Consider the following 21,094-nt stretch of genomic DNA (forward strand, 5'->3'; position numbering starts at 1 on the left):
TGCCTCACAACTTTTTCTCATTGCCTCTGTGGCACAAAAATTAGTTCCTAAAGAAGGTTAACTCCTTTTTTCCTAATGTTTATTGATTTAGAGAGAGGGAGTGAGAGTGCAGGCAGGGGAGGGGCAGAGAGAGAGGGAAAGAGAGAATCTCAAGAACTCCTTTTTTTCTAATGTTTGTTTGTTTGTTTGTTTGTTTAGCACAAACTGGGGGGGGGGGGGCAGAAAGCGAGGGAGAAAGAGAATCCCAAACTGACTCCATGCTGTCAGCTCAGATCCTACTGATGCAGGGCTCCATCTCATGAACCTGAGTCAAAATCAAGAGTCGGATGCGTAACCAACTGAGCCACCCAGGCGCCTGAGGATTAACTCCTTTTACCTCCAAAGAAACCTCAGACCTCAGAGACCCAAAAGCTTGACTGGGGGGCACAAGAGGGAGTACCTCTTATTTATTGGTGGCAGCAAAGGCTTCTTAGCTCTTTCTAATGTTTAGAAACTTAGGGAACAAAAAAAATATGTGACATTGAATAATTATAGGCAAAAGCCACCTTGTGCTGTAATGCTCAGAATTTCAGCAGAAGTTCAGAGAAACAGAGTTTTATTGTCAAGAGAAAGACTACATGTTTCTCCAAACTTCAGTCTTTCTATTCTGAAACCTTCCTTCTTGCGGTACCAGAATTCTCTTTGTAAGATATCAACTTGGTCTTGGAGTTCCCCTAACCTATAGAACAAAATCTGAATGCTGACTTGCCATGTCAGTCCCTCCATGGTAACCCCAGTGCAGTCTCCCTTCCCTGGACTTCTGTTATTAGCCTGCCACACAAGGTCACTTATGGCTGTAATTATTCTATGCTCCTGTTTTCTCTTTTCCCCACCCAATTAGCCTCCAAGTTTCTGAACACACGCACATGCACACACACATACACACAGCTATTCTTGCTACGCAAATTTCACATGATGATAGGATTCAAGTTCTAGTATGAGAAGACATCTTTTCTCAGAAGCATAATCGAAGGCTAAAACAATTGTATGCCCTTTAGAGGATTAACAAACTTTGTCCAGAGGTTTTCCCCTCTATGGAATGATTTTACTTGATTTGTTTCTTCACTTGGATGGTCAAAAATTTAGACGAAAATGTATCCCTCCACATAGACTAATAAATAGATATATGAAAAATCTCCAATTGTCCAGTGAAATGTCAGTGAACTGTATTGGAAATACTAGAAATAAAATCATTCCAATGGGTTTCCTTGACAGGTGGTGGTAGGTAATATATGGCGGTGACTCCTATCATTCTCCATGGAATGGAAAACAGTGTTTATACAGCGTCGTGGGGCAAGCGGGGAAGGCTGCTCTGGGAGGAAGCAGTTGCCTGTGTCACCTGAATGTTATGGGGACACCTTGTATTTCATTCACGGCTCTTGGATTTGGAAAGCATGCAAAATGAAACACACCTTCAAATTTATCTGAGATAACTTTTTAACTGACAGTGACAACAAAAACTGGAAAATGCTGCAGCCGAATCTTCTCTCTCTTTTCATTTTTGCTTTCAACCTCAGTGATGTTCAAGGTCACAAACAGTCTTCCATACTCCATCAGGAGCGTGAATGCCCCTGTATGCCCAGTGATTGAAATAGCTTTCTGTTCCCTTCCTCTATCACTTCCCTTAGGAAGAAAAATTTTAATCCATCCCCCCATTCATCCATCTTCTCACATCTGTGGAACTCAGATTTGCCTTACGATATAATCTCTGGGGGTTAATGACCTGATGAAGCCCCGGCATGCTGAGCTCAGCAAAAGGAAAATCTTAGCCAGAGCCGAGTGTGATTTAATGATAAATACATACAGCAAGTTGCTCAGAGAACTGCCCATGCACAAAGGATCTTCTCCTAGCTATTTTAGATATTGTCTTTAGAAAATAAATATGCTATGCTTGGGGGTTTTCAGGCAAACCATTTTTGTCAGATACTTCTCAGCTACCATCAAGTGAACGAAGACATTTTCCTATTTCAGTAATTTAGACATCAGCATTTTTTTTTGGCCCAGGCTAAAATAAGCCACCTAAACATAGGATAAGAGCAGATACCAAAATGACATGGGCCTATGTTTTATTTATTAATGCCTGGAATGGAGATGTCATTGCCTTCTCCCATGAGTTCCCTTTCCTTACCCCAGGCACCTCGCACTGGAGGATTAAACAGCAGAAGAGGCTATCCTTTAGGGACATGTATGGAGGAAAAGTATTTCAAATGGCTTTCAGGAGCTAGCTAAATATGTCTAATTGGGGGATAGGAGACAAGGAAGGGATTTTAATTTGGACACGTGCCAATTCCATCTGAAAAATTTAAGAACAGCCAACTTTGCTACAGGCACTCATTTACTTAGTTCCAGAAGTAAATTAATGGAACAGAATTGGAAGCTGCAGGTGGGATGAATTAATGTCTTGCAGGGTTATTGGAATGCCTAAAATGCTTTGTAAACTAAAAGTACTCCATAAAGATGTCATTATAAGTACCTCTATCATTGAGAGCAGCAAGATTAATAATGATGAAGCAAATTAAGGAAGCAAAGTTGGATTTTATTTTCTTTGTTTTTCACACAAAGGGGAATGTGTCAAATTAGTAAGTGTTATATGGTAGAACCAGACAATAAATCCCATCAGAGAGACAGGTGGATCATTGGGTTACCAGAGTTCCAAGGACACCTAGTTATACATCATTTGTAAAGCCTCTCTCCCTTGCTTTGAGTGTTTCTCTTTGTTTTATAAGGGCCAGAACTCGGAAGTTACGTATATGATCATGCTGTCCATATGTTTGTGGTTTGACTCTGACTTGTTAAATAGTTCAGGCCCCAACGTAGTTCCCATCAAGGTATTTTTGATGTGATGTTCGAATACCATATGTTTTCTTGACTTCAAGAACCACTGACAGCTCACACCTACAGAGTCCCACATCCTCAGTACTCCTCGTGTTTTACATACTTTACACACTTTTACTCATTTAATCTTTGCAACAGTGTTGTGAGATAGGTACCGTTAGTGTTCTTGCTGTACAGGTTTAAAAAGCCTAGGTTTACAGTCATGGACTAACTTGCCCAGAAATTCTATCCCACATCCATCAGAAAGTCCATGCACTCACCATGAGGGAAAAACTGTTCTCTGTATGGGTTCAGTGGCCCATGCCCAACAGAGCAGTGACCCAACAGAGAATTTTCAGTGATGAGAAACAGACAATAATGCATTAACGTGGCCTCTTGTGTTCTCGGTTTTTCTCCCCTGTTCCTACCATCGCCTCTCCCCTCGTCTTCCATTCTGGCCTCATTTCAATTCTTCCCTTGACTTTTTTCTCCCAAAGGCAAATATGCCATGCGAGACCTCGTCCACAGGCTTCCAGGTGGGAACAACAGCAACAACACAGCGAGCAAGGCCATGTCAGATGACACGGTGACAGCCGTCTGCTGCACCCTGCACGAAGTGATCACCAAGAACATGGAGAACGCCAAGGCCTTACGGGATGCGGGCGGCATCGAGAAGTTGGTTGGCATCTCCAAAAGCAAAGGAGATAAGTAAGTCGGACGGTGACTTCATATCACTGTGGAATGGGTATTGGTAGAATTGGTTCTAAGTGTACGCGGCATCCATTGGTTACGGGTAACACTGTTGAATGTCATTGGATATTCAAGAGGAGGCAAGGAGCAAATGGTTTCCAGGCTTCCCACCCGTGGTGAAAGCTGATTTTAGCTGGTAGTCTTGGTGACTGCCGTGATACTGGAGAGAGACATTTGACAATCCAGCATGCATACACTAGAAAAGACAACCCGCGTAACCTGAGTATGTGAAAGTGTTTTGTGGTTGCTGTTCCTTTGTGGTTGCAGGCCCGGGTGTTCATGATGGATCCACACCCTTGTGCCCTTTCCCTCGTCGGCTGTACAGAGCAAGCCATGCAAGGAGGGTGAGGGAGCACACAGTGGGGAGCCCAAGAACTCATTGCTGACCTGCCATCCTTCCATGCTAGCCACGCGTTTGAGGCAAATAGTTTAATTTAACAAGTCACTATGCCTGTCCTTTCCAGTCTAAAACTGAGGAAGGGGCTGCCCTAGTATCCAAGACGTGATAATCAAGTCTTAAAGCATGAATAGAAATTTTGCAGAGGGGATGGTGGTAAGGAAGGACTTCTACACTAGTGGAATAAAGAAAGATAAGGCTCTGTGTCTGACCAGCCGCACTTCCAGGAAATGGAAATGTCCCCCATTTGATTTAAGAATCAATGGTATCTTGCTGCATGCAACCAAAACATATCTTCAGAAGCCAGGGTGTCAGTCTATCAGCAAGCTGTCAATGTTACAGAAACATTCACAAACCTTAATTAAATTTTGCCTCCTAGAAATCCCTCGATGTAATCAATGAGATGAAGAGGGTAAACCTTTTGTTACCCAAGGTCTACTTCTTGACTTTCCACTCCCTGCCTCCCCCCATTTCTTCACAACTAAACGCTAAATAATTTTTCTTCCATTATTAAGGGCTGTAAAGGATGTACTTTGAGACTATTTGGAAATTCTCTCTCATTATTTCATTTGATTCAGGATATTACCATTGTATAATAAAAGAAGTCTCTGGTTTCTGGTTAAGACCTTCAAATAGGTTCAATCAACAACTTAGGATTCAAATACTTTTTTATATCAGGTAGAGAAGCCCCACTGGACTCATGCAGTAATGGTGTCATATAGATAGTTGGCTTGAATTGTATGTTATTATGTTGTACTTAAAATAGATTGCTATTCTACATAAACACGAAACCACATGGTTTTCTTCTTCATAGAGCTTCTGTAGAACTTTGGAATCTCTAAGTGAAATGCTTACCCGTTTTGAACATTAAGAGCTTAATATGTCAGTGCTTTTTTAAGCAAACACACACACACACACACGCACACACACACACACACACGCACACACAATAAAACCATAGTCCACAAAACATTCTGACCTATTTGTGCATATTCATGAGATGTTCAAAGATTTTTTTTTCTCTGAAATGTAAGAACAGAGAGTTTGAGGGTGGTCTGGCGTGTGTTAATTTCTTCCAATTGTGTGAACATCCTTACTGTAGCATACATCACTAAATGGGCCTTAAAGAGAAGAGGTGTTTTTATCAGTCCTATGGTCAAAGAAAACTACTTGGTGAAACTAACTTAAAAATCATTTCAGGAAACCATCCATGAAAGAGTGTGTATCCACAATGCCAATCCAGAAAATGGTCCTGATAGGTCTTGTCCAATCTTGATTATTGTTAATGGGAAGTTTCTTTCACTATAGATGATCTCATAACCGTCCTTTGAGTTGACTGAAAATTTCTTTTAAGAAAGTCATGTGTTTCATTTCATTAGCCCTTGCCCTTTTTTTCCAAAGTTAATAGTCGAGATCTACACACGAGTTGAATAAGCAGCACTGAACTGGGTTGAGTCAGGCATCTTCCCTACTTTCCTGCTTATCTCAGCCGTCCTTCCATGTGATTTACCTCTTTTTTATATAATGACTAATTTGGGGATCAAAACAAGGTTTTTATAACTGCAGATAGCCTCATCTCCCACCTACACTTGAATTTGGTTACTGCTTTTCACCGCCCTTAAAAGGAATCCAGAAGAACTGTTCTGAATCTTAACACTAAACTCACCACTTATCACTCGATTCTGTTATGACATTAGGCGCTGCGATTCCCAAGGCCTTCGACAAGTTTTAACAAAATAGAAATTCTTTATTGAAAGGAGAGTTTTTAAAATTGGGGATTAATCATTGAAAAATGGAGGGAGAGCAGTTTGCTCTGGTTAATTTGTACAGATCTGCCCTCCCTAAAATGTCCTTAAAAATTATTAACAGAAATCAGTTTAATTCAAACCTGATTTGTAAATTCCAGATAGCATAAGGCACAGGTGGAAAAACATGCCTCTCTACGACTCTCCATTTTTATGTATTTATGTGTTTTATTTCTAAATATACAGAAATTTAAATATGCCATGCCATTAATGAGTCGGACTGGTGAGTTGCCAGTCATAGTCTGTTTGAACTGTACAACTTATTGTTTTTGCTAATACAACCACCAACACTGGGGTTCTGGGGTCCTGCGGCTTTGAGTAGCTGTGCTCAACACCCACGATGAATTGCACCAATGGACATCCTCAGTCACCCCTCATTTGACAATGTTGGTGAAGATCAGGTGTGGTATAATCATCAATGACTCTTATAGGAATCTTATACTTACTATTTTCAAGTCTGGATAACTTAAATTATTCTTTTCACGTCATTTTAAACACCATTATGGACATCCTGTCACATCTATCTCTTTCAAAAGTACATTTGGGTTTTTTTTTCTAAATTTAACAATTATATAGGAAATAGGGTTGACTGTGTCACTGCATTTTGTCATGAGACAGAAAAGCCATTAACAGTCTCAACCGTTACTTGTCAGTAAGGAACTGTGTATTGCAGCTTAGGTTATAATCACTTGTCACATTAGAAACACTCAATTGTTCAGTCCTTCAATCAATAGTTATAGTCTTTCAAGTAGAAGTTGCTATGGTATCAGTCTAGTGATGGGTCAAAATTAAAGTATAAAAAAAAAAAAGCAATATGTCTTTGACCTTTGCATGTTATGACCCTGTGATGTGTTGGCATTTTAATTGAAAGGTTAAGACCTGCTATTCATTACACATTTGTAGTCTTTTTCTATTTTGTACCCAAGCAAGAAGGAGAAACAAAAAAATTACACTGTTTCTGAAGAATTTTTGCATGCTATGTCTCGACCAGCTTACCACTATCTGAATATTAATGCATGTTCCTCAAGAGTTGCTTAACTGTTGTCGTCGACAAATATCTAGCTAACAATGATAAAATACAGCAACACATAGCATTTAACCTTTGATCTGCATTGATTATATAAGGTTAACACACACCTGTACCTGTATCCATGAAAAGCTCTAAATTCTCTGTCTTTAAATCAAAGGAACCTAATATTAAATGTAGCACATGATACTAACAAAAATTCTGAAATCATTTAGCAACCATGCATTTAGTAAAGGAAAATATGTGTGTTACATATATACGTTTCATCTTTCATAGTGAAAAAAAATTGAATTTATGAGAACTCTACTTTTTTTTCTTTTGAAAACGCATGATATAACTAGTGTTTTCAAACACAGCCAAAATTGTATTTCATCTCAGCGATAAAAATAGTAAGCATGACTGTTACTGTCACCAGTAAGCAAGTGGATGAAGGAACCTTCAACTTACTTGGTCTAAATCGCAAACTTTAAGACCCAGGAAAATAGCAGACATTTAATTGACCATGTATTAACATCCCATAATTCCATCACAAAATGCATGTCCTCACAACCTCCACTTACTCTGGCTCTCCTAGCCAACCTCAACCTCATCCCATCTAACCATCTGCTCACTTTCTATTTATTTCAAAAGCCATTTTATTTCAAAGGCATTTTTGGTCCCAACTCAGATTTTCTCTTCTGGGAATCTTTGGGCCACTGCCCCACTGGTCAGCTTCAGGTGGGTTCACCTTGGAGTCCTCATGAATGGTTATGTCCTGCCCGACTCCAGGAGTCACCATACACATAGACCAGGGGTCAGCAATCTACAGGCCAGGGGCCACATCCCACCTGCTTTTGCACTGCCTGCTTTTGTAAATAACATTTTATTGGAACGCAGCCACATCCACTCGCTGATGTATTATTTATGACTCCTCTAGCGGTACAGTCACAGGGCTCAGTAGCTGTGATCGAGACCATATGGCCCTCCGAGTGGCGTATATTTATTATCTGACCCTTTACGGAAAAATGCGCCAGCCCCTGAGACAGGCCACAGTGGCACTAACAGCCACTAGAGGGTGCAACTGTTTATGGAATTGGCCATTAGAATAAAGAATCTACAGGTAATTAATTAATAGCTTCCGCCACCACCAGCCAAAATAACTTCCAAGAATGTGATCACATTAAAGCAACACAGATTTATTGACCTCGTGTCTGTTTGGAGACACAGGTTGGCACCGACCCAAAGTCGAAATATTTAGCTGTTGTGTGTTTCCTAACGATTTTAAAGCCATGACTCAAAAAAAAATGGTCCGCAGGATGGAACTTTAATTGTACACAGGGCTTTACTTCTAGATACTTATGCCTTCCTGTATATACATGTGAGAGAGCACGCACACACATCTTCCTTCGCTGCCGGTGTCTCGTGCGTGGTACCATCGGCAAATGGAGAGCAGCTCCCCGTAATCACGTAGGCCTGCGGAACCAACACTATACATGCTCTCAAGCTTCAGCTGAGAAAATGAAAATATTTTTTTTTCTTCTTGCTGCTACACAGATATTACACAACACTGCCATTAAAACTCCCAAATCTGGCCCTTCCCGATCGGTGTGTTTCTCTTCCTTCTTTTCCACTTTATAGTCAAACACTAAATTTGCATTCGGACCCAAGGCTCTGCTCTTCCTTTTGCGCTTTGAAAATTCTTTGCCAAACTGACTGTGTTCCTATCTCTTGCCCTCATGGGTGTGCCGATGAGAGGAAGGCTGGAGACTGGTGGACCATCCCTTGCACTCCCAGGGGTGGGAGGGAAAGAGCCGGGAAGCCATACGGATGTGGGTTTTTTTCTGTAAACGCTGATGAGTCAGTGTCAGTCTCAAACCCAGCTTCCCCACTTTTACCATCTTACGTGTCTTCTCTCTATCAGACACTCTCCGAAAGTGGTCAAGGCCGCATCTCAGGTCCTAAACAGCATGTGGCAGTACCGAGATCTGAGGAGTCTCTACAAAAAGGTAAGATTTGCTTGACCTTCTTGGTCCCTGGTTCACACAGACCCTGAGCCCAAAGACAAAATATCTGGTCACAACCACGTACATTATACATATGGAAAGTGCTTGTCCAACAGTCCGAGTGACGGAAACGCAACTAAAAAGCAGGACAGTCAATGAGGAAGCAGGAGAGAAGGGTCAGCAAGTGTCCCCGAATATACACTAAGATCCAAGAACCTCCTGGATTAGACAGACCCATATGCATAGGGTCTTACCCTAGATTGTCTCACGGAAATGAAAGTAACTTTGTTTTCCCGAGCTTCCATATTGTACAATAGACTAAAAATTAATGAACTGAGCGATTTTGCCAAAAAAAAAAAAAAAAAAGAAAGAAAGAAAAAAGAAAAAACAGGCATCAACAATAATGGTGGAGAGAAGACAGAAAAAAAAAATGTAAAAAGCAATTCAGGAAGCCAAGAAGTGTCACGGCCCAAGAGCAACGAGGAGAAGACCCTACAGCCTGCCCTGTGTGCCTCACCCAACCGTCCCTGAGTTACCGCCCAGCAGGAAAGGCCTGATGTTCCTGATGATGGGTGCACATCAGGAGGCAGAGGCTAGGCATTTGTCCTACACACTCTCAGGAGGCAGGAGGGAGTTTGTATCATACATGTTGCAAGGGTGTTCATCCCCAAAATGGTTTCAAGTGTAAAATCATAAGGGAAAAATGTCACATCAAGAAATTTTGCTCTCTACCTCATTTCCAAGTGATGGTAAATAAAGGGTGTATAACTTTTCCTTTTAGGGTTAGAAGGGGAGAATTTTTTAACAATGTGTCTCAGAAGTTGTTTCTGTTGTTCCTGGACCAGCAAATGTGGATAGCTTAAAGGATTGATGATCCCATGATAGATTTGAGTGGATGGACCGGGGAAGAGACCATCGTTAATCCGCAGGGAGAATAGTGTAGGCATTGATCTCCGTAGGGATTCAGAAAGCTTAAACAGGACTGAGGTGGGGGGCCTGGGCCTCCTCAACAACTGCTGAGAGTACCTCCTTACACCCTCTGGCCACCGGCATGAGAAGAAGGAGGAGCCAACGTCACTGCTGCCTTCATCCCCTAGCCTGCCATTCTTGGGTTGGGAATGTGGGGCTGCGGCAAGAGGTCACATCACAGAGAGCAAGACCTATCTTGCCAGAGGGAAATTTTTCTAAGCCAGTGGGAAAAGAGTAAATATTTAATAACTGGTTCTACTAAGTTGGAGCCTGTGTGTAGACTTACCCCAAGGTCTTTCTCTCTATCTCCCTTATGCTCTCATTACTTTGCACTTCGAGTTTACAAAGTTTAGCCTATATATTTCTCTTTCAAGATTTTCCTATTTGCTAAGAGCAAGTGTGTTTAAGTTGAAACCGAGATGGCAAAACGCAGTGTTAGGGGAGTGTTGTAGATTAATTATATTCTTTTCTAAATATTTGGCATGTTAGCATAAGCCCTTCTCTCAAATGTTTTGGGTTACATTTTGTTTCGCTTGAAATTCACATCCCAGAATCCCTACTTCGTTCCTTCCTGGACTCCTCCAGGAGCCAAATGAATTCTCTCCCGGGGCAGGATCCTCAGCTGAACAGGCAGCTTGGCATGAAGAACACGCTATCAATTAGAAGGGAGCTGGTCGTTCTGAATCGGTGGCTCCGGAAGCTCGATGAAATATGACTGCCTCAAATAAACTCCACTTTCCCTTGGATCCTGAACATTTGTTTGCTGAAATACACCTTCCCCTACTTATGTGCATCGAAGGGGAACTGCTTTTAGAGACTCTACAAGTTATTTGTTGAATACTAGTATAAGTTTGCCATCATAGTTTCTTTCTGTGTCGGTAGTACAGTCCAGAAAGTGTAATTGTCTTTTAATTTTCATGAAGGAGAAAAATGTGTTGACAGGAATTTAATGGAGCTAAAAATCAAGAGCTAAAGATGATTCAAAATGTGTTTCGTGTGAGGACATTCAAGGAGGATGAGCTGGGGAAACGGATGCCAGTGTTTTCAGTTGACCCGTGGTGATGTTTTCAGTTGACCCATGATTTAAAAAGGTGGAGAAAGAGCCGTTCTTAATAATTTCCAAATTAGGCGGTTGTGAAATGAAATGAGGACCTTTATGCTCAATATCATCATAGCAAAGCTCACCGTTCACAAAAGCTTTTCTTTTTGAAAACTCCTTTGGTGAGACGACCAGATTCATTCATGCTTGTGAATTGTTTTTAATCAGTGGGGAAATAGATTTCCTTTTTGTTCTTCCTTGACAATTTGCATATCATTGAAAAAATGTCTGATCCGTATCTTTTAATTCTCCACGCTTCAAATCTGTTTATTAAACATCTATCGTAGGCTTAAAGGAAAAAGAGTTTCAGAGAAAAAATAAGACATGGGAAGTAGCTAATGTGGGTAAAAATGAAATATGGAATGGGGCACCTGGGTGGCTCAGTCGGTTGAGCGTCCGACTTCGGCTCAGGTCATGATCTCACAGTTTGTGGGTTCGAGCCCCACATCGGGCTCTGTGCTGATGGCTCAGAGCCTGGAGCCTGCTTCGGATTCTGTGTCTCCCTCTCTCTCTGCCCCTCCCCCGCTCATGTTCTATCTCTGTCTCTCAAAAGTAAATATTAAAAAAAAATGTAATGAAATATGGAATAATTACTAGTAACTTCAATAGTTTCAGAGATATGTACTACAAATTTACTGGATGAACTAGGGCTAAGAAAAGTACAGAGCAAAATCTTGAAGAATTCATGGAGTTTGCATAAATTAGGAGGTAAGACGTAGAGGCATTATGCGTAAGAGGAAAACATGAGTAGAAAGAGAGAAACGGAAATGGAAATGGCATATCTATCAGACAGAATTAAAGGTCCATCTGTCACTGGCTAATTTCCTCCCAGGGCTCAGACACAGAGGCCAGGGTCTCATTTCATTAGCTCAATGACTTTATTTTACATAGAGAGACACATTTAATACATCAGAATATTCTTGTGGCTGGGTGTCTTGACCAATACAAAATTATGTTTGGTCCCTGACACATTGTGAGCCAAAACATATTTGTATTATCTGAACCTTCAACTTTAGTGAGGCCTGGACTTTTTTTCCCTAAAGGAACATCAACAATTGCAGAAGAATTTTATCACATGCCTCATACACCATCTTTTTTCTTTTCTTTTTTTTTTTTTTTAACCAGTCCTTAAGTTTGGATAACCACAAACAGAACTTTAAAACTTCTTTATCCACTGTATCATCACAGAGGCTGTTTGGTATTGGAAAAGAAAATGAACCCTTGATATAGGCATGAAGGACAAACTGGAGGTCAATGATTCTGGACTTCTTCAAACCTCGGTACTTTAGGAAATTGAGGTCACTGACATAATGGGGTGCTTATGTTTGACCCTGGTAAGGACCATCGGGACAGCTGGTTTTAGAAGAAAGGAGACAAAATTGGGGTGGTGAGGAGACATAGAGTTATACGATTACAGAAATCATTGTTTACAGACCCTTATATAATGCCTTAATGGTCTGTATGGCATCTCCCAGACCTAGTTATACCGGTTGGGATGCAGGCTATGCTGTTCTAACAAAAAGACTTTAAAGTGTTCAGAAGCTCACCTGAACAGGTATCTACTTCCCACTCATGGAACCGTAGGCAGGTGGCCCAGGGCCAGCAGGTGATTCCAGGAGCCATCTTGTTGCTGTACTTTGCCTTGTTGTCCTTGCCTTTGTAGGCAAAGTTCCCTAGCTCGGCCGTCTCTCATTCCAGCACACAGGAAGAGAGAGAGGGGAAGTGAGGACCAGTGAGGTCCTTGTAAGCAAGGATACAAAAAGTGCTGAACTCCTGCTCACATCCCCGCACCAAGAACTCAGTCGCATGGCCGCACCCAGCTACGAGGCAGGATGGGAAAAGCGAGCAGCCGTGATCCTCGCTAAACTTTATGGCGGGAGGAAGGTGGTTATTTTACTAGAAGAAGAAAGGCAGTAAAAGCTCCAGTAGTCATTTCCCTGTGTTCAAATACATTTAATATCAATTGCATTCACTGTCTAATGAGGCATATTATTCCATTTTAGGGTAGCTGTGGTTATTCAGAACTTCTTACTTGCATTAAGTAAGAATCTCTTGATCAGCAACTTCTGCCCTCCAGTGCCATTCTGAAAAGTCTAATTTTTCTTCTCTACGATAGCCTTCCTGTTTTTGAAGCTAGTCATTCCATCTCCACGAGATCATGCCTTCCCAGGCCAGACATGCTCAGTTCTAATATATCAGCATTTCCATGACCTTTGCATGACTCTCTTTTTTCTACATGCGTGCAAGTTTGTCAGGATCCTTTCTGTAAGGGGGCACCCCCAAATGAGAATATTCCTCCAAATTTAGTTAAAATGGAAGAAAGAGAGTGAGACTGGGCTTCCCTGGTGCTGGCACTCACCTGCCCATAAGGTTCAAGAGCAAGTGAGTGCTGGGGAGGCTCATCCTTCTACCTGGTGAAGTACAAAGAGCACAGGGCTTAGAATCACATGGCCAGAGATCCAAGGAGCGGCTTGCCCCTCACCAGCAGCGTGACATGGCAAGTGCCTTGAGACCTCCCTGCCTATTAGGTAGGAATTGACTTTGGGCAGCCCTGTGGTGCCTTCCTGCAGACGGACAGCGCACAGACCTTCAGTTCACCAGGTCTCACTGTCAATGCTCACAGGTGTGCTGGTGTTGTCTCATAGCCTTTATCTGAAACTCGTCACCAGCCATTACTAATGCGGAGTCTCCAGAGAAGTGAATAACCTCTTAAAATGGTCTGTGGCAATTCTACCTGGTGGAATGCTCTCTCTAGGCATCCGGACATGTCCTCAGGGCCCTACAGGTTTGGGAGGCCTGGGCCTCCTTGATACTTGCCTTCTGCTTTGTGTTCCAGTCTGGCGTCAAAAGACCCATCACATCCTTTGATGGAGACAGCGGGCATCTCTCTGTCAGTCCCACCCCGCCCCTTGGTTTTCTCAACCGTGCAGTAAACACAGATACACATGCCTGGTAGGATCGCTGATTGTGCCCAATGGGACAGTAATCATCAAAGAGCTTTGTAAACTGGAAAGTCATATGCCCATGGGAGTTCTAAAATTGTTCGTTGTTCATGCCATTTGGCTGACAAATGCTCTCTGCCATTCTGTTCACAGGCAGCTGGATGTTTGGATCCAAGGGTTTCATTTGGCCATCACCATCATCATCATGATCATTATTGGCTTCTACATTTTCATAGCTCTCTTCCTCCTTGGTTTCCCTACCCTCTCTCCTCCTGGCCCCTAGATGCCTCTCTGGTGCCCCAGCTTGCACTCTAAGGGTATAAGTAAACCAGGTTACACGGGGCTTTACAGGGAGGCCATTAATGACAATGTAAGTTGCCATGGTTTTAGAAGGGAAGTGAAGGCTGTTATTTTATTTAGTGCCAACCCGTGTGTGTGCAGGTCACATGTACTGAAGACTAACATTACATAGAGGATGGTGGAATCTAGGACGGCAAAAGAAGACATGAGCTCAAGCCCTGACTTAGTAAATAGCATGCCACGTTTCCCTGACAAGGGGCCCTGCTGTGATCCTGTGTGTTTTCCAGTCTGAAAATGATGTCGTAAAACAGCATCACTCACAGAAATATTCTTCTGGTGACTCCTATGACATCACTGTCCCCTAAGTCACCTCAAGTTGTCTGATTGCTGCTTCTTCATCATTCTTGGGCTCATCTTCTTGTTCATGCTTGAATGTGATGTCCCCTGGGTGTGTGTCTAGACCTTTCTTTCTTTTTTTTAATTTATTTGAAACAAATTTTTTCAGTGTTTATTTATTTTTGAGAGACAGAGGGAGACAGAGCATGAGCAGGGGAGGGGCAGAGAGAGAGGGAGACACAGAATCCGAAGCCGGCTCCAGGCTCTGAGCCATCAGCACAGAGCCTGACGCGGGCCTTGAACTCATGAACAGCGAGATCATGGCCTGAGCCGAAGTCGGACACTTAAGCGCTGAGCCACCCAGGCACCCCTGTGTCTAGATCTTTCTTATCTCATGCACAGCCTCTTCCTGGTGTCTGGACTCTTTCCTGGGCTTCAGTTACCGCCCACATGTAGGGCTCTTCCGAGTCTGTCTGTCTGTCTGTACATCTGGCCACCTGCCAGATAACCTACTCAGATGCCTCAAACAAAACTGGATCTCAAACTGACCTACCCTCCTGGGTTTGACTCCTCGTCCTACATCCTCCCTCACCTAAGCCCATACCCAGGAACCATCGCTGGCTCTCTCGTCTCCTTCACGTGTCTGCATCCATCCCACCAGAAAGCCCCACGCTTCTGCTTCCGTCTGCTTCTTCCTATGGTCATGACCGTGAGACAGCTGGCTTCTTTCTTCTGGATGATTGCCACAGACCTGTAACTGGGTTCTCCACCCTCGGGCTGCCTCCTCTCCAGGCCATTCTCCAAAGGGCGAGCAGGGAAGACTTTCTAGAAAGCAACTTTGACTAAGTGACTCTTGGGAGCCATACCTTCCAGTGGCTCCCATTGCCTCGGGATGGAGTCCAAACATCTTAGTTCAGGCGTCGAGACCTTTTAGGAGCAGCCTCAGCCTAGCTCCCCAGCTCACCCCTGGCCTTCTGCCTACATGTAGCCACCAGCTATACTGAACTCCTGTGTCCCCAGGTCACTTTCCCTCCTTGTCTCCCCGCCCTCCAAAGCCCTTCCACAGTCCATGCCCCACCACCCCACTTGCCCACCTAATCTTCTTCATTTGTCCTACATTTTCTATATCACCTACCCTGAAAGTCATCCTTCTGACCTCTTCTCCAGGGCTGAATTAAGGCCATTCCTTATAATTTCAAATAACTGGAAGGTATTTCCATTTGAATGAATAAAAATTTTTTAATTCAAACTTCTAAGCATTATGAATAGTTTGAGCTTACAGCTAAAAAGGTTGCAGCAGAAGGTGCCATAATATTTAATATCTAAAAAGATTTTTTGTACTTTTAAAAAAAAATGTTTATTTTGAGAGAGAGAAAGAGAGAGAGAAAGCACGAGTGGGGAAGGGGAGAGGGAGAGGGAGGAGGAGAATCCCAAGCAGGCTCCACACTGTCAGTGCAGAGCCCAGCACAGGGCTCAGTCCCACAAACCATGAGATCATGACCTGAGCTGAAACCAAGAGTTGGATGTTTAACCAACTGAGCCACCCAGGTGCCCCAGATTTATTTGTACTTTTATAGAAAACAATTTTCTTGCTTGGTTCAAATATTAATTGTGGGAGGATTTGCATTGTGAACTTATATCACAAGTCATTTCTTAAGAGAAATGGCAATGAAACTTGCCTCTGACTCTAGTACAATTAAAATATCAACCCCTGGGGCGCCTGGGTGGCTCAGTTGATTAAGCGTCCGACTTCGGCTCAGGTCATGATCTCACGGTTCATGGGTTTGAGCCCCGCATCAGGCTCTGTGCTGACAGCTCAGAGCCTGGAGCTTGCTTCGGATTCCGTGTCTCCTTCTCTCTCCCTGCCCCTCCTCGGCTCATGCTCTATCTCTCTCTCTCTCTCTCTCTCTCTCTCTCTCTCTCTCTCTCTCTCAAAAATAAATAAACATTAAAAAAATACCAACTCCTAAAGAGCAAAATCCTGAATTACATGCAAAATGAGCAAACACTGCCTGAAAGAGGCTGCACTACTATGTGCTAGAAAATCGGAAGGAAGAAAATGAATACATCCAGTCTATCCCTCGGGCAAAAATAAAGCAGATGGCTCCACTTTTTTTAAACTTGAGGTTCTTAGTTTACTTGAACTACTTTGATTACTCTGTTCTCCAGACTTCTAGATTTCCCCTCTTGGCTGCCAGTGTCTGAAGGCTCTGTATGCAACCCTCGGCTTAATGACATGGAAAATTGGCATTTATCTCCTTCCTAGCCGGTACAGATCATTGTTTTATTGGTCTTCATGAGCACAAATTCCTGAACACAAATTCAGTAACAGGATTGGGTTTTAAAATGTCCGTGGCCTGTTTTGCCTTAAAGTGTTCTGTACCCAGCAGTCACTGAAAATGTAGGCTTGCTTATCGCTGGGACTCAGATGTGAACCAGATTTAGCACATTGTTTTTAGGCTTTGGATCCAAATCTTTCTTCCATCATAGTTAAACGGTTCTACGTTAGTATTCAGTCAGTAAAAGTGCAAACGAGGTCATCGATGCTCGCGCTCATGTTAGGGCAAAATGACCTCTTAATAAGGGATTCCAAGGAGCAAGCCTGAAGGTTTCACTGGCTGGTGTTCCCCCCCCCCCCTTCGTTGCGGTTGGCCCCTCGGTCAGGTTGCCGGCCAGGAGGTTCCCTGCCACCTGCCACGGCATCTGTCTTGCGTGGGACTCGTTCCTAGATCTCCAGCTCAGCACCGCAGCTCTTTGTAATTTCTGTCTCTCTGTACCTCCAGGCCACGTGCTGGTCTCTGGGTCTCAGTGGCACTCAGCTGGTAAGGCCACTGTGCCCCACAAAGACGACCCCAGAGGGTCCCAAGAAAAGCTTCACTGGCAACCTGCAGTCACCCCAGGCCATCGTGTGATGCCAGGGGGACCCTCCTCGGGTGATCACTCAATGAGAAATCATGGCCCTCCAGGCACAGTGGGCCCGCTCCGTCTTCTGAGGCACAGATATATCCCGAGATGGAGCAGGCAGGCTCAGGGCACCACAGCGAAAATGCCTCTGAGTATCGGTTGCAGAAAGAAAAGGATCAGGAATGAGGGAAACGTACCTTTGTTCTTGCATCGCTTTGCTTCTGCCTGGACTTCCTGCTTAGAAAACACGCTGGGCTCTTAAAACAGACTGTGGAAAGGGAGAGAACAGTCCCTATTGTCAAGGAGGGGGTCACAGTGTTTAGCTTATGATACCGAGCCTTATTAGTTTGCTCTAAGAAATTCGAAGGGCTCCAGAGAGAACAGCGTCCACTCAACCTGTCCAAGAGTGAATTAAAATCCCTGGTCCATAAATGCAGGAGTCAAATCAAAGCCAGATCAGATGTCAGAATCGCCCTCGTGTTGACAATCATCTGGGTTAGAAACCAGACTGATTCTTTCCACTAATATTCACTGCCCAGTGTTCTCGCAGCTGTACTCCTATCGTGGCCCCCACCCAGAAACATCAGTTATCTTTCACAATGAGCTGGTGTCTCCCAGAATGCCAAATTGTTTGTGCTTGAAACCGAGTAAAGTCGTGTTTCTTTGGATAGAGATATTGTATTCATTCTTGCCGTTGGGATGAGAGAAGCAGAACATAAAACGACTCTTTAAATGTCCTTCCTTTTATTGTCGGGAAGATAGACTCTCAGGTTGTGCGCACCATTCAGCCAGTGACTAATGAGCTTAGGGAGGATTGGCGTCATGCCCTTCACGGCCCGTCTCACACGGGGGCTCCCTTTTCTTACTGCTGCCGTGTTCATTTCATTGGCTCTTGCCATCACTGCACTCACAAAACAAGAAATCAATAAGTAATTATAGATGGGTGAGGGATGCCTGCAGATTTCCTCCAATGTCCAGACCATAGAGGATGAGAGAGTGGACACAGCCCTTGTGTGGTTTTTCACTGCTTTGGGGAGGCCACAATGCACAGACGAGCCCATGGTCCCTCTGCCACAAACGGGAGTCATGGACTCGTCATCCTCACCTGCTAGACATTGAAAAAATCAGTACTGGAGGGGCACGTGGGTGGCTCAGTCGGTTAAGTGTCCAACTTCGGCCAGGTCTTGAACTCGCGGTTCATGAGTTCGAGCCCCACATCAGGCTCTGCGCTGACAGCTCAGAGCCCGGAGCCCGCTTTGGATTCTGTGTCTCCCTCTCTCTCTGCCCCTCCCCACCTCACACTCTCTCTCTCTCTCTCTCTCTCTCTCTCAAAATAAAGAAACATGAAAAAAAAATTTATTTTTTTTTTAATTTTTTTTTTAACGTTTATTTATTTTTCAGACAGAGAGAGACAGAGCATGAACAGGGGAGGGGCAGAGAGAGAGGGGAAACACAGAATCGGAAACAGGCTCCAGGCTCTGAGCCATCAGCCCAGAGCCCAACGCGGGGCTCGAACCCGCTGACCGCGAGATCGTGACCTGAGCCGAAGTCGGACGCTTAACCGACTGAGCCACCCAGGCGCCCCAGAATTTTACAATCAGTACTGGATCCCAGTGAGAACTGGAAAGCGGTTTTGAAATATTGTCAAGAAAAAAACACAACAGTGTCAAAATTTCAAAATTTTGATCTTTAAGCTTTACGGTAAGAAGGGCCTTCACATGTTGCCATTTTGAAAATTAGTAGATTTTTGCTTTGCGAGTATCTGAGATGTTGATGGGAAAGCAGTAAATCCTTTATAGACATAAATTAAACTACTGAATGTAGAGCTGTCATTTTATCAAGGAATTTATTAATCTTTCTAATGTGCTGGAAAAATTCTTCAAGAGATGATTGGAAGGACATAAGGACTTCGGCCAGTTTCTAGAACAACCCAAGCCCAGTATCCTCAAGACTTATAATCGCAACTCCTCAGGTTCTTTCTTTTCTAAATCACTTGATGTCAAATTGGGGTAAGAAACAAACAGGCGGAGGTTAAACTCAGCTATGATACTGTCTCCTCCATAAATCCGGGTGTTTGCTTGTTGACGTTTATATCGACAAATAAGGTCTTTCTTCATGAGGTCCCCTGACCTCTCTGAGACACTTCTCAGACACTCATCATATGATATCTGTCCAAAAACAAAGGCACAAATGGGAAGAGAAGCAAAAATCAATTGTGCAAAAGTGGAAATCGATGCACATGGCAGTTGCTAAACAAGAAGTGACTAAGTTATAGCTATTGCTGGGATGGATGTCCACGTCGGGAAATCCTGCAGAGCGGCGCCCAAACTGAACGTTTCCTCTGTGCCTCCACTCTTCCACGAGGCTTTACCCATAACATTTTAAATCAAAACCCACAAAAATACCCCAGAGACCAAAGGCAGGGAAAAAGGATTGAATCAGGAACAAGAAAATTCCCTAAGTTTAATGTGAGTCTACAACCATTCTTGTTTCTTACTTTAAGCAATTAGCTGAACCTTATCTGCTGTTTTTTAGTGGATGACAGCAGTTGGGATGATGTTATTTATGTCTCTGAGAGCCTTAATTGCTTGAGCAGAAAGAGTGTGATCAGTTTCTTCCCCGTTCCTATCTCTCCCTCACCTAAGCTGTTCCTTCCCCTGTCCCGACCCCATCCACCCACCAGGCTCTGGAAGGGAAGGAAGAAGAGAGGCGAGCATAGCCCAGCCTGGCCAGTGAGGTTTTAGCCTGTCGTTGGTCCTTCTCTCATGGGAGCAGTGATGTGGTTTGCTCAGAAGAACCACCTGGCAACTGAGAACCCTGGCCTGGGCCTAGCCTCCCCCAGCTAACTCTTCTGATTTCTCCATCAGCCTCAGGATTCCCCTGCTCTACTGCACATAAGTCAGGGTGGGTGCAGGTTTTCTGCCTCTGTAGCATAGGTAGTTTTGGAAGTCTGGATTCAGAAGAAGCGTAGGCTTTGCGAATATACATTTCTGGACAGGTCTTGGAAGGGGCTCAGGCAGTGGATAGGCCTGGGATCTAAGCTGTTGGAGCTCCATGATCAGTCCATCTTTGCCGCTGAGTCTGTGTATCTGCTGAAGACACCAGTCCCTGCAAACCCCGTCCTCCAGAGAGTCCACGGTCATGCTGAATGGGTAGTTCGCTCCCCAGGCTTCAGGAGAGAGAAAGTGGGGAATGCCCAGCCCATCAACCATCTCCAAGGAAGCTCTCCCCACTTGCAAGCTCTGTGCCCTCTAGTGAATTCTCAGCCTGATCTTGTAGATTCTGCACCTGAGACATGCTAACCCTGAAGACCGTGTTTTGTCTTTTGTCTCGCATAAGAGTGTAACAGTCCTGGTCTGACACCACACCTCCCAGACCAGAGCTTCTGGTTCCTTCTATCAGTATTCACTGTCTCTGTTCATTCTCCACCATTGGCTGGCACTGTGTCCACATTCCAAGCAGCTGGAGAGGAAGAGAGAAGAGGAGGGCATAGCTTCAGTATTCCCAGGTCTTAGTCACATGGCCATACCTCCCTGCAGGGGAGCTGAGAACGAGGCTAACCAAAAAACAGAGTTTCTATTGCAAAGTGGGAAAATGAAAGAGAAGGCTACTGAGATGCTTACGCCCACCACGTTCACATGAGGTGGGCTAACACCAATGGCCTTTTGGTATTGGTGGCCAGTATTGACAAAAACCACATTCTTCAGAAGATCCCCCAGTGCTTTCATTA

General features: G+C 43.8%; 1 protein-coding gene across 4 annotated transcripts in view; it reads left to right on the forward strand.

Moving 5' to 3' along the window:
- CTNND2 (catenin delta 2) overlaps window positions 1-21,094 on the forward strand; it is a 931,760-nt gene that overhangs the window by 878,390 nt on the left and 32,276 nt on the right. For all 4 annotated transcript variants that reach the window (XM_042997513.1, XM_042997503.1, XM_042997520.1 and 1 more), the window contains 2 exons: window positions 3,351-3,561; window positions 8,733-8,817. In XM_042997513.1, the coding sequence (XP_042853447.1) occupies window positions 3,351-3,561; window positions 8,733-8,817 (296 nt within the window). The remainder of the gene's footprint in view (window positions 1-3,350; window positions 3,562-8,732; window positions 8,818-21,094) is intronic.

Source organism: Panthera tigris, chromosome A1 (assembly GCF_018350195.1).
Source record: "Panthera tigris isolate Pti1 chromosome A1, P.tigris_Pti1_mat1.1, whole genome shotgun sequence".
Taxonomy (NCBI): domain Eukaryota; kingdom Metazoa; phylum Chordata; class Mammalia; order Carnivora; family Felidae; genus Panthera; species Panthera tigris.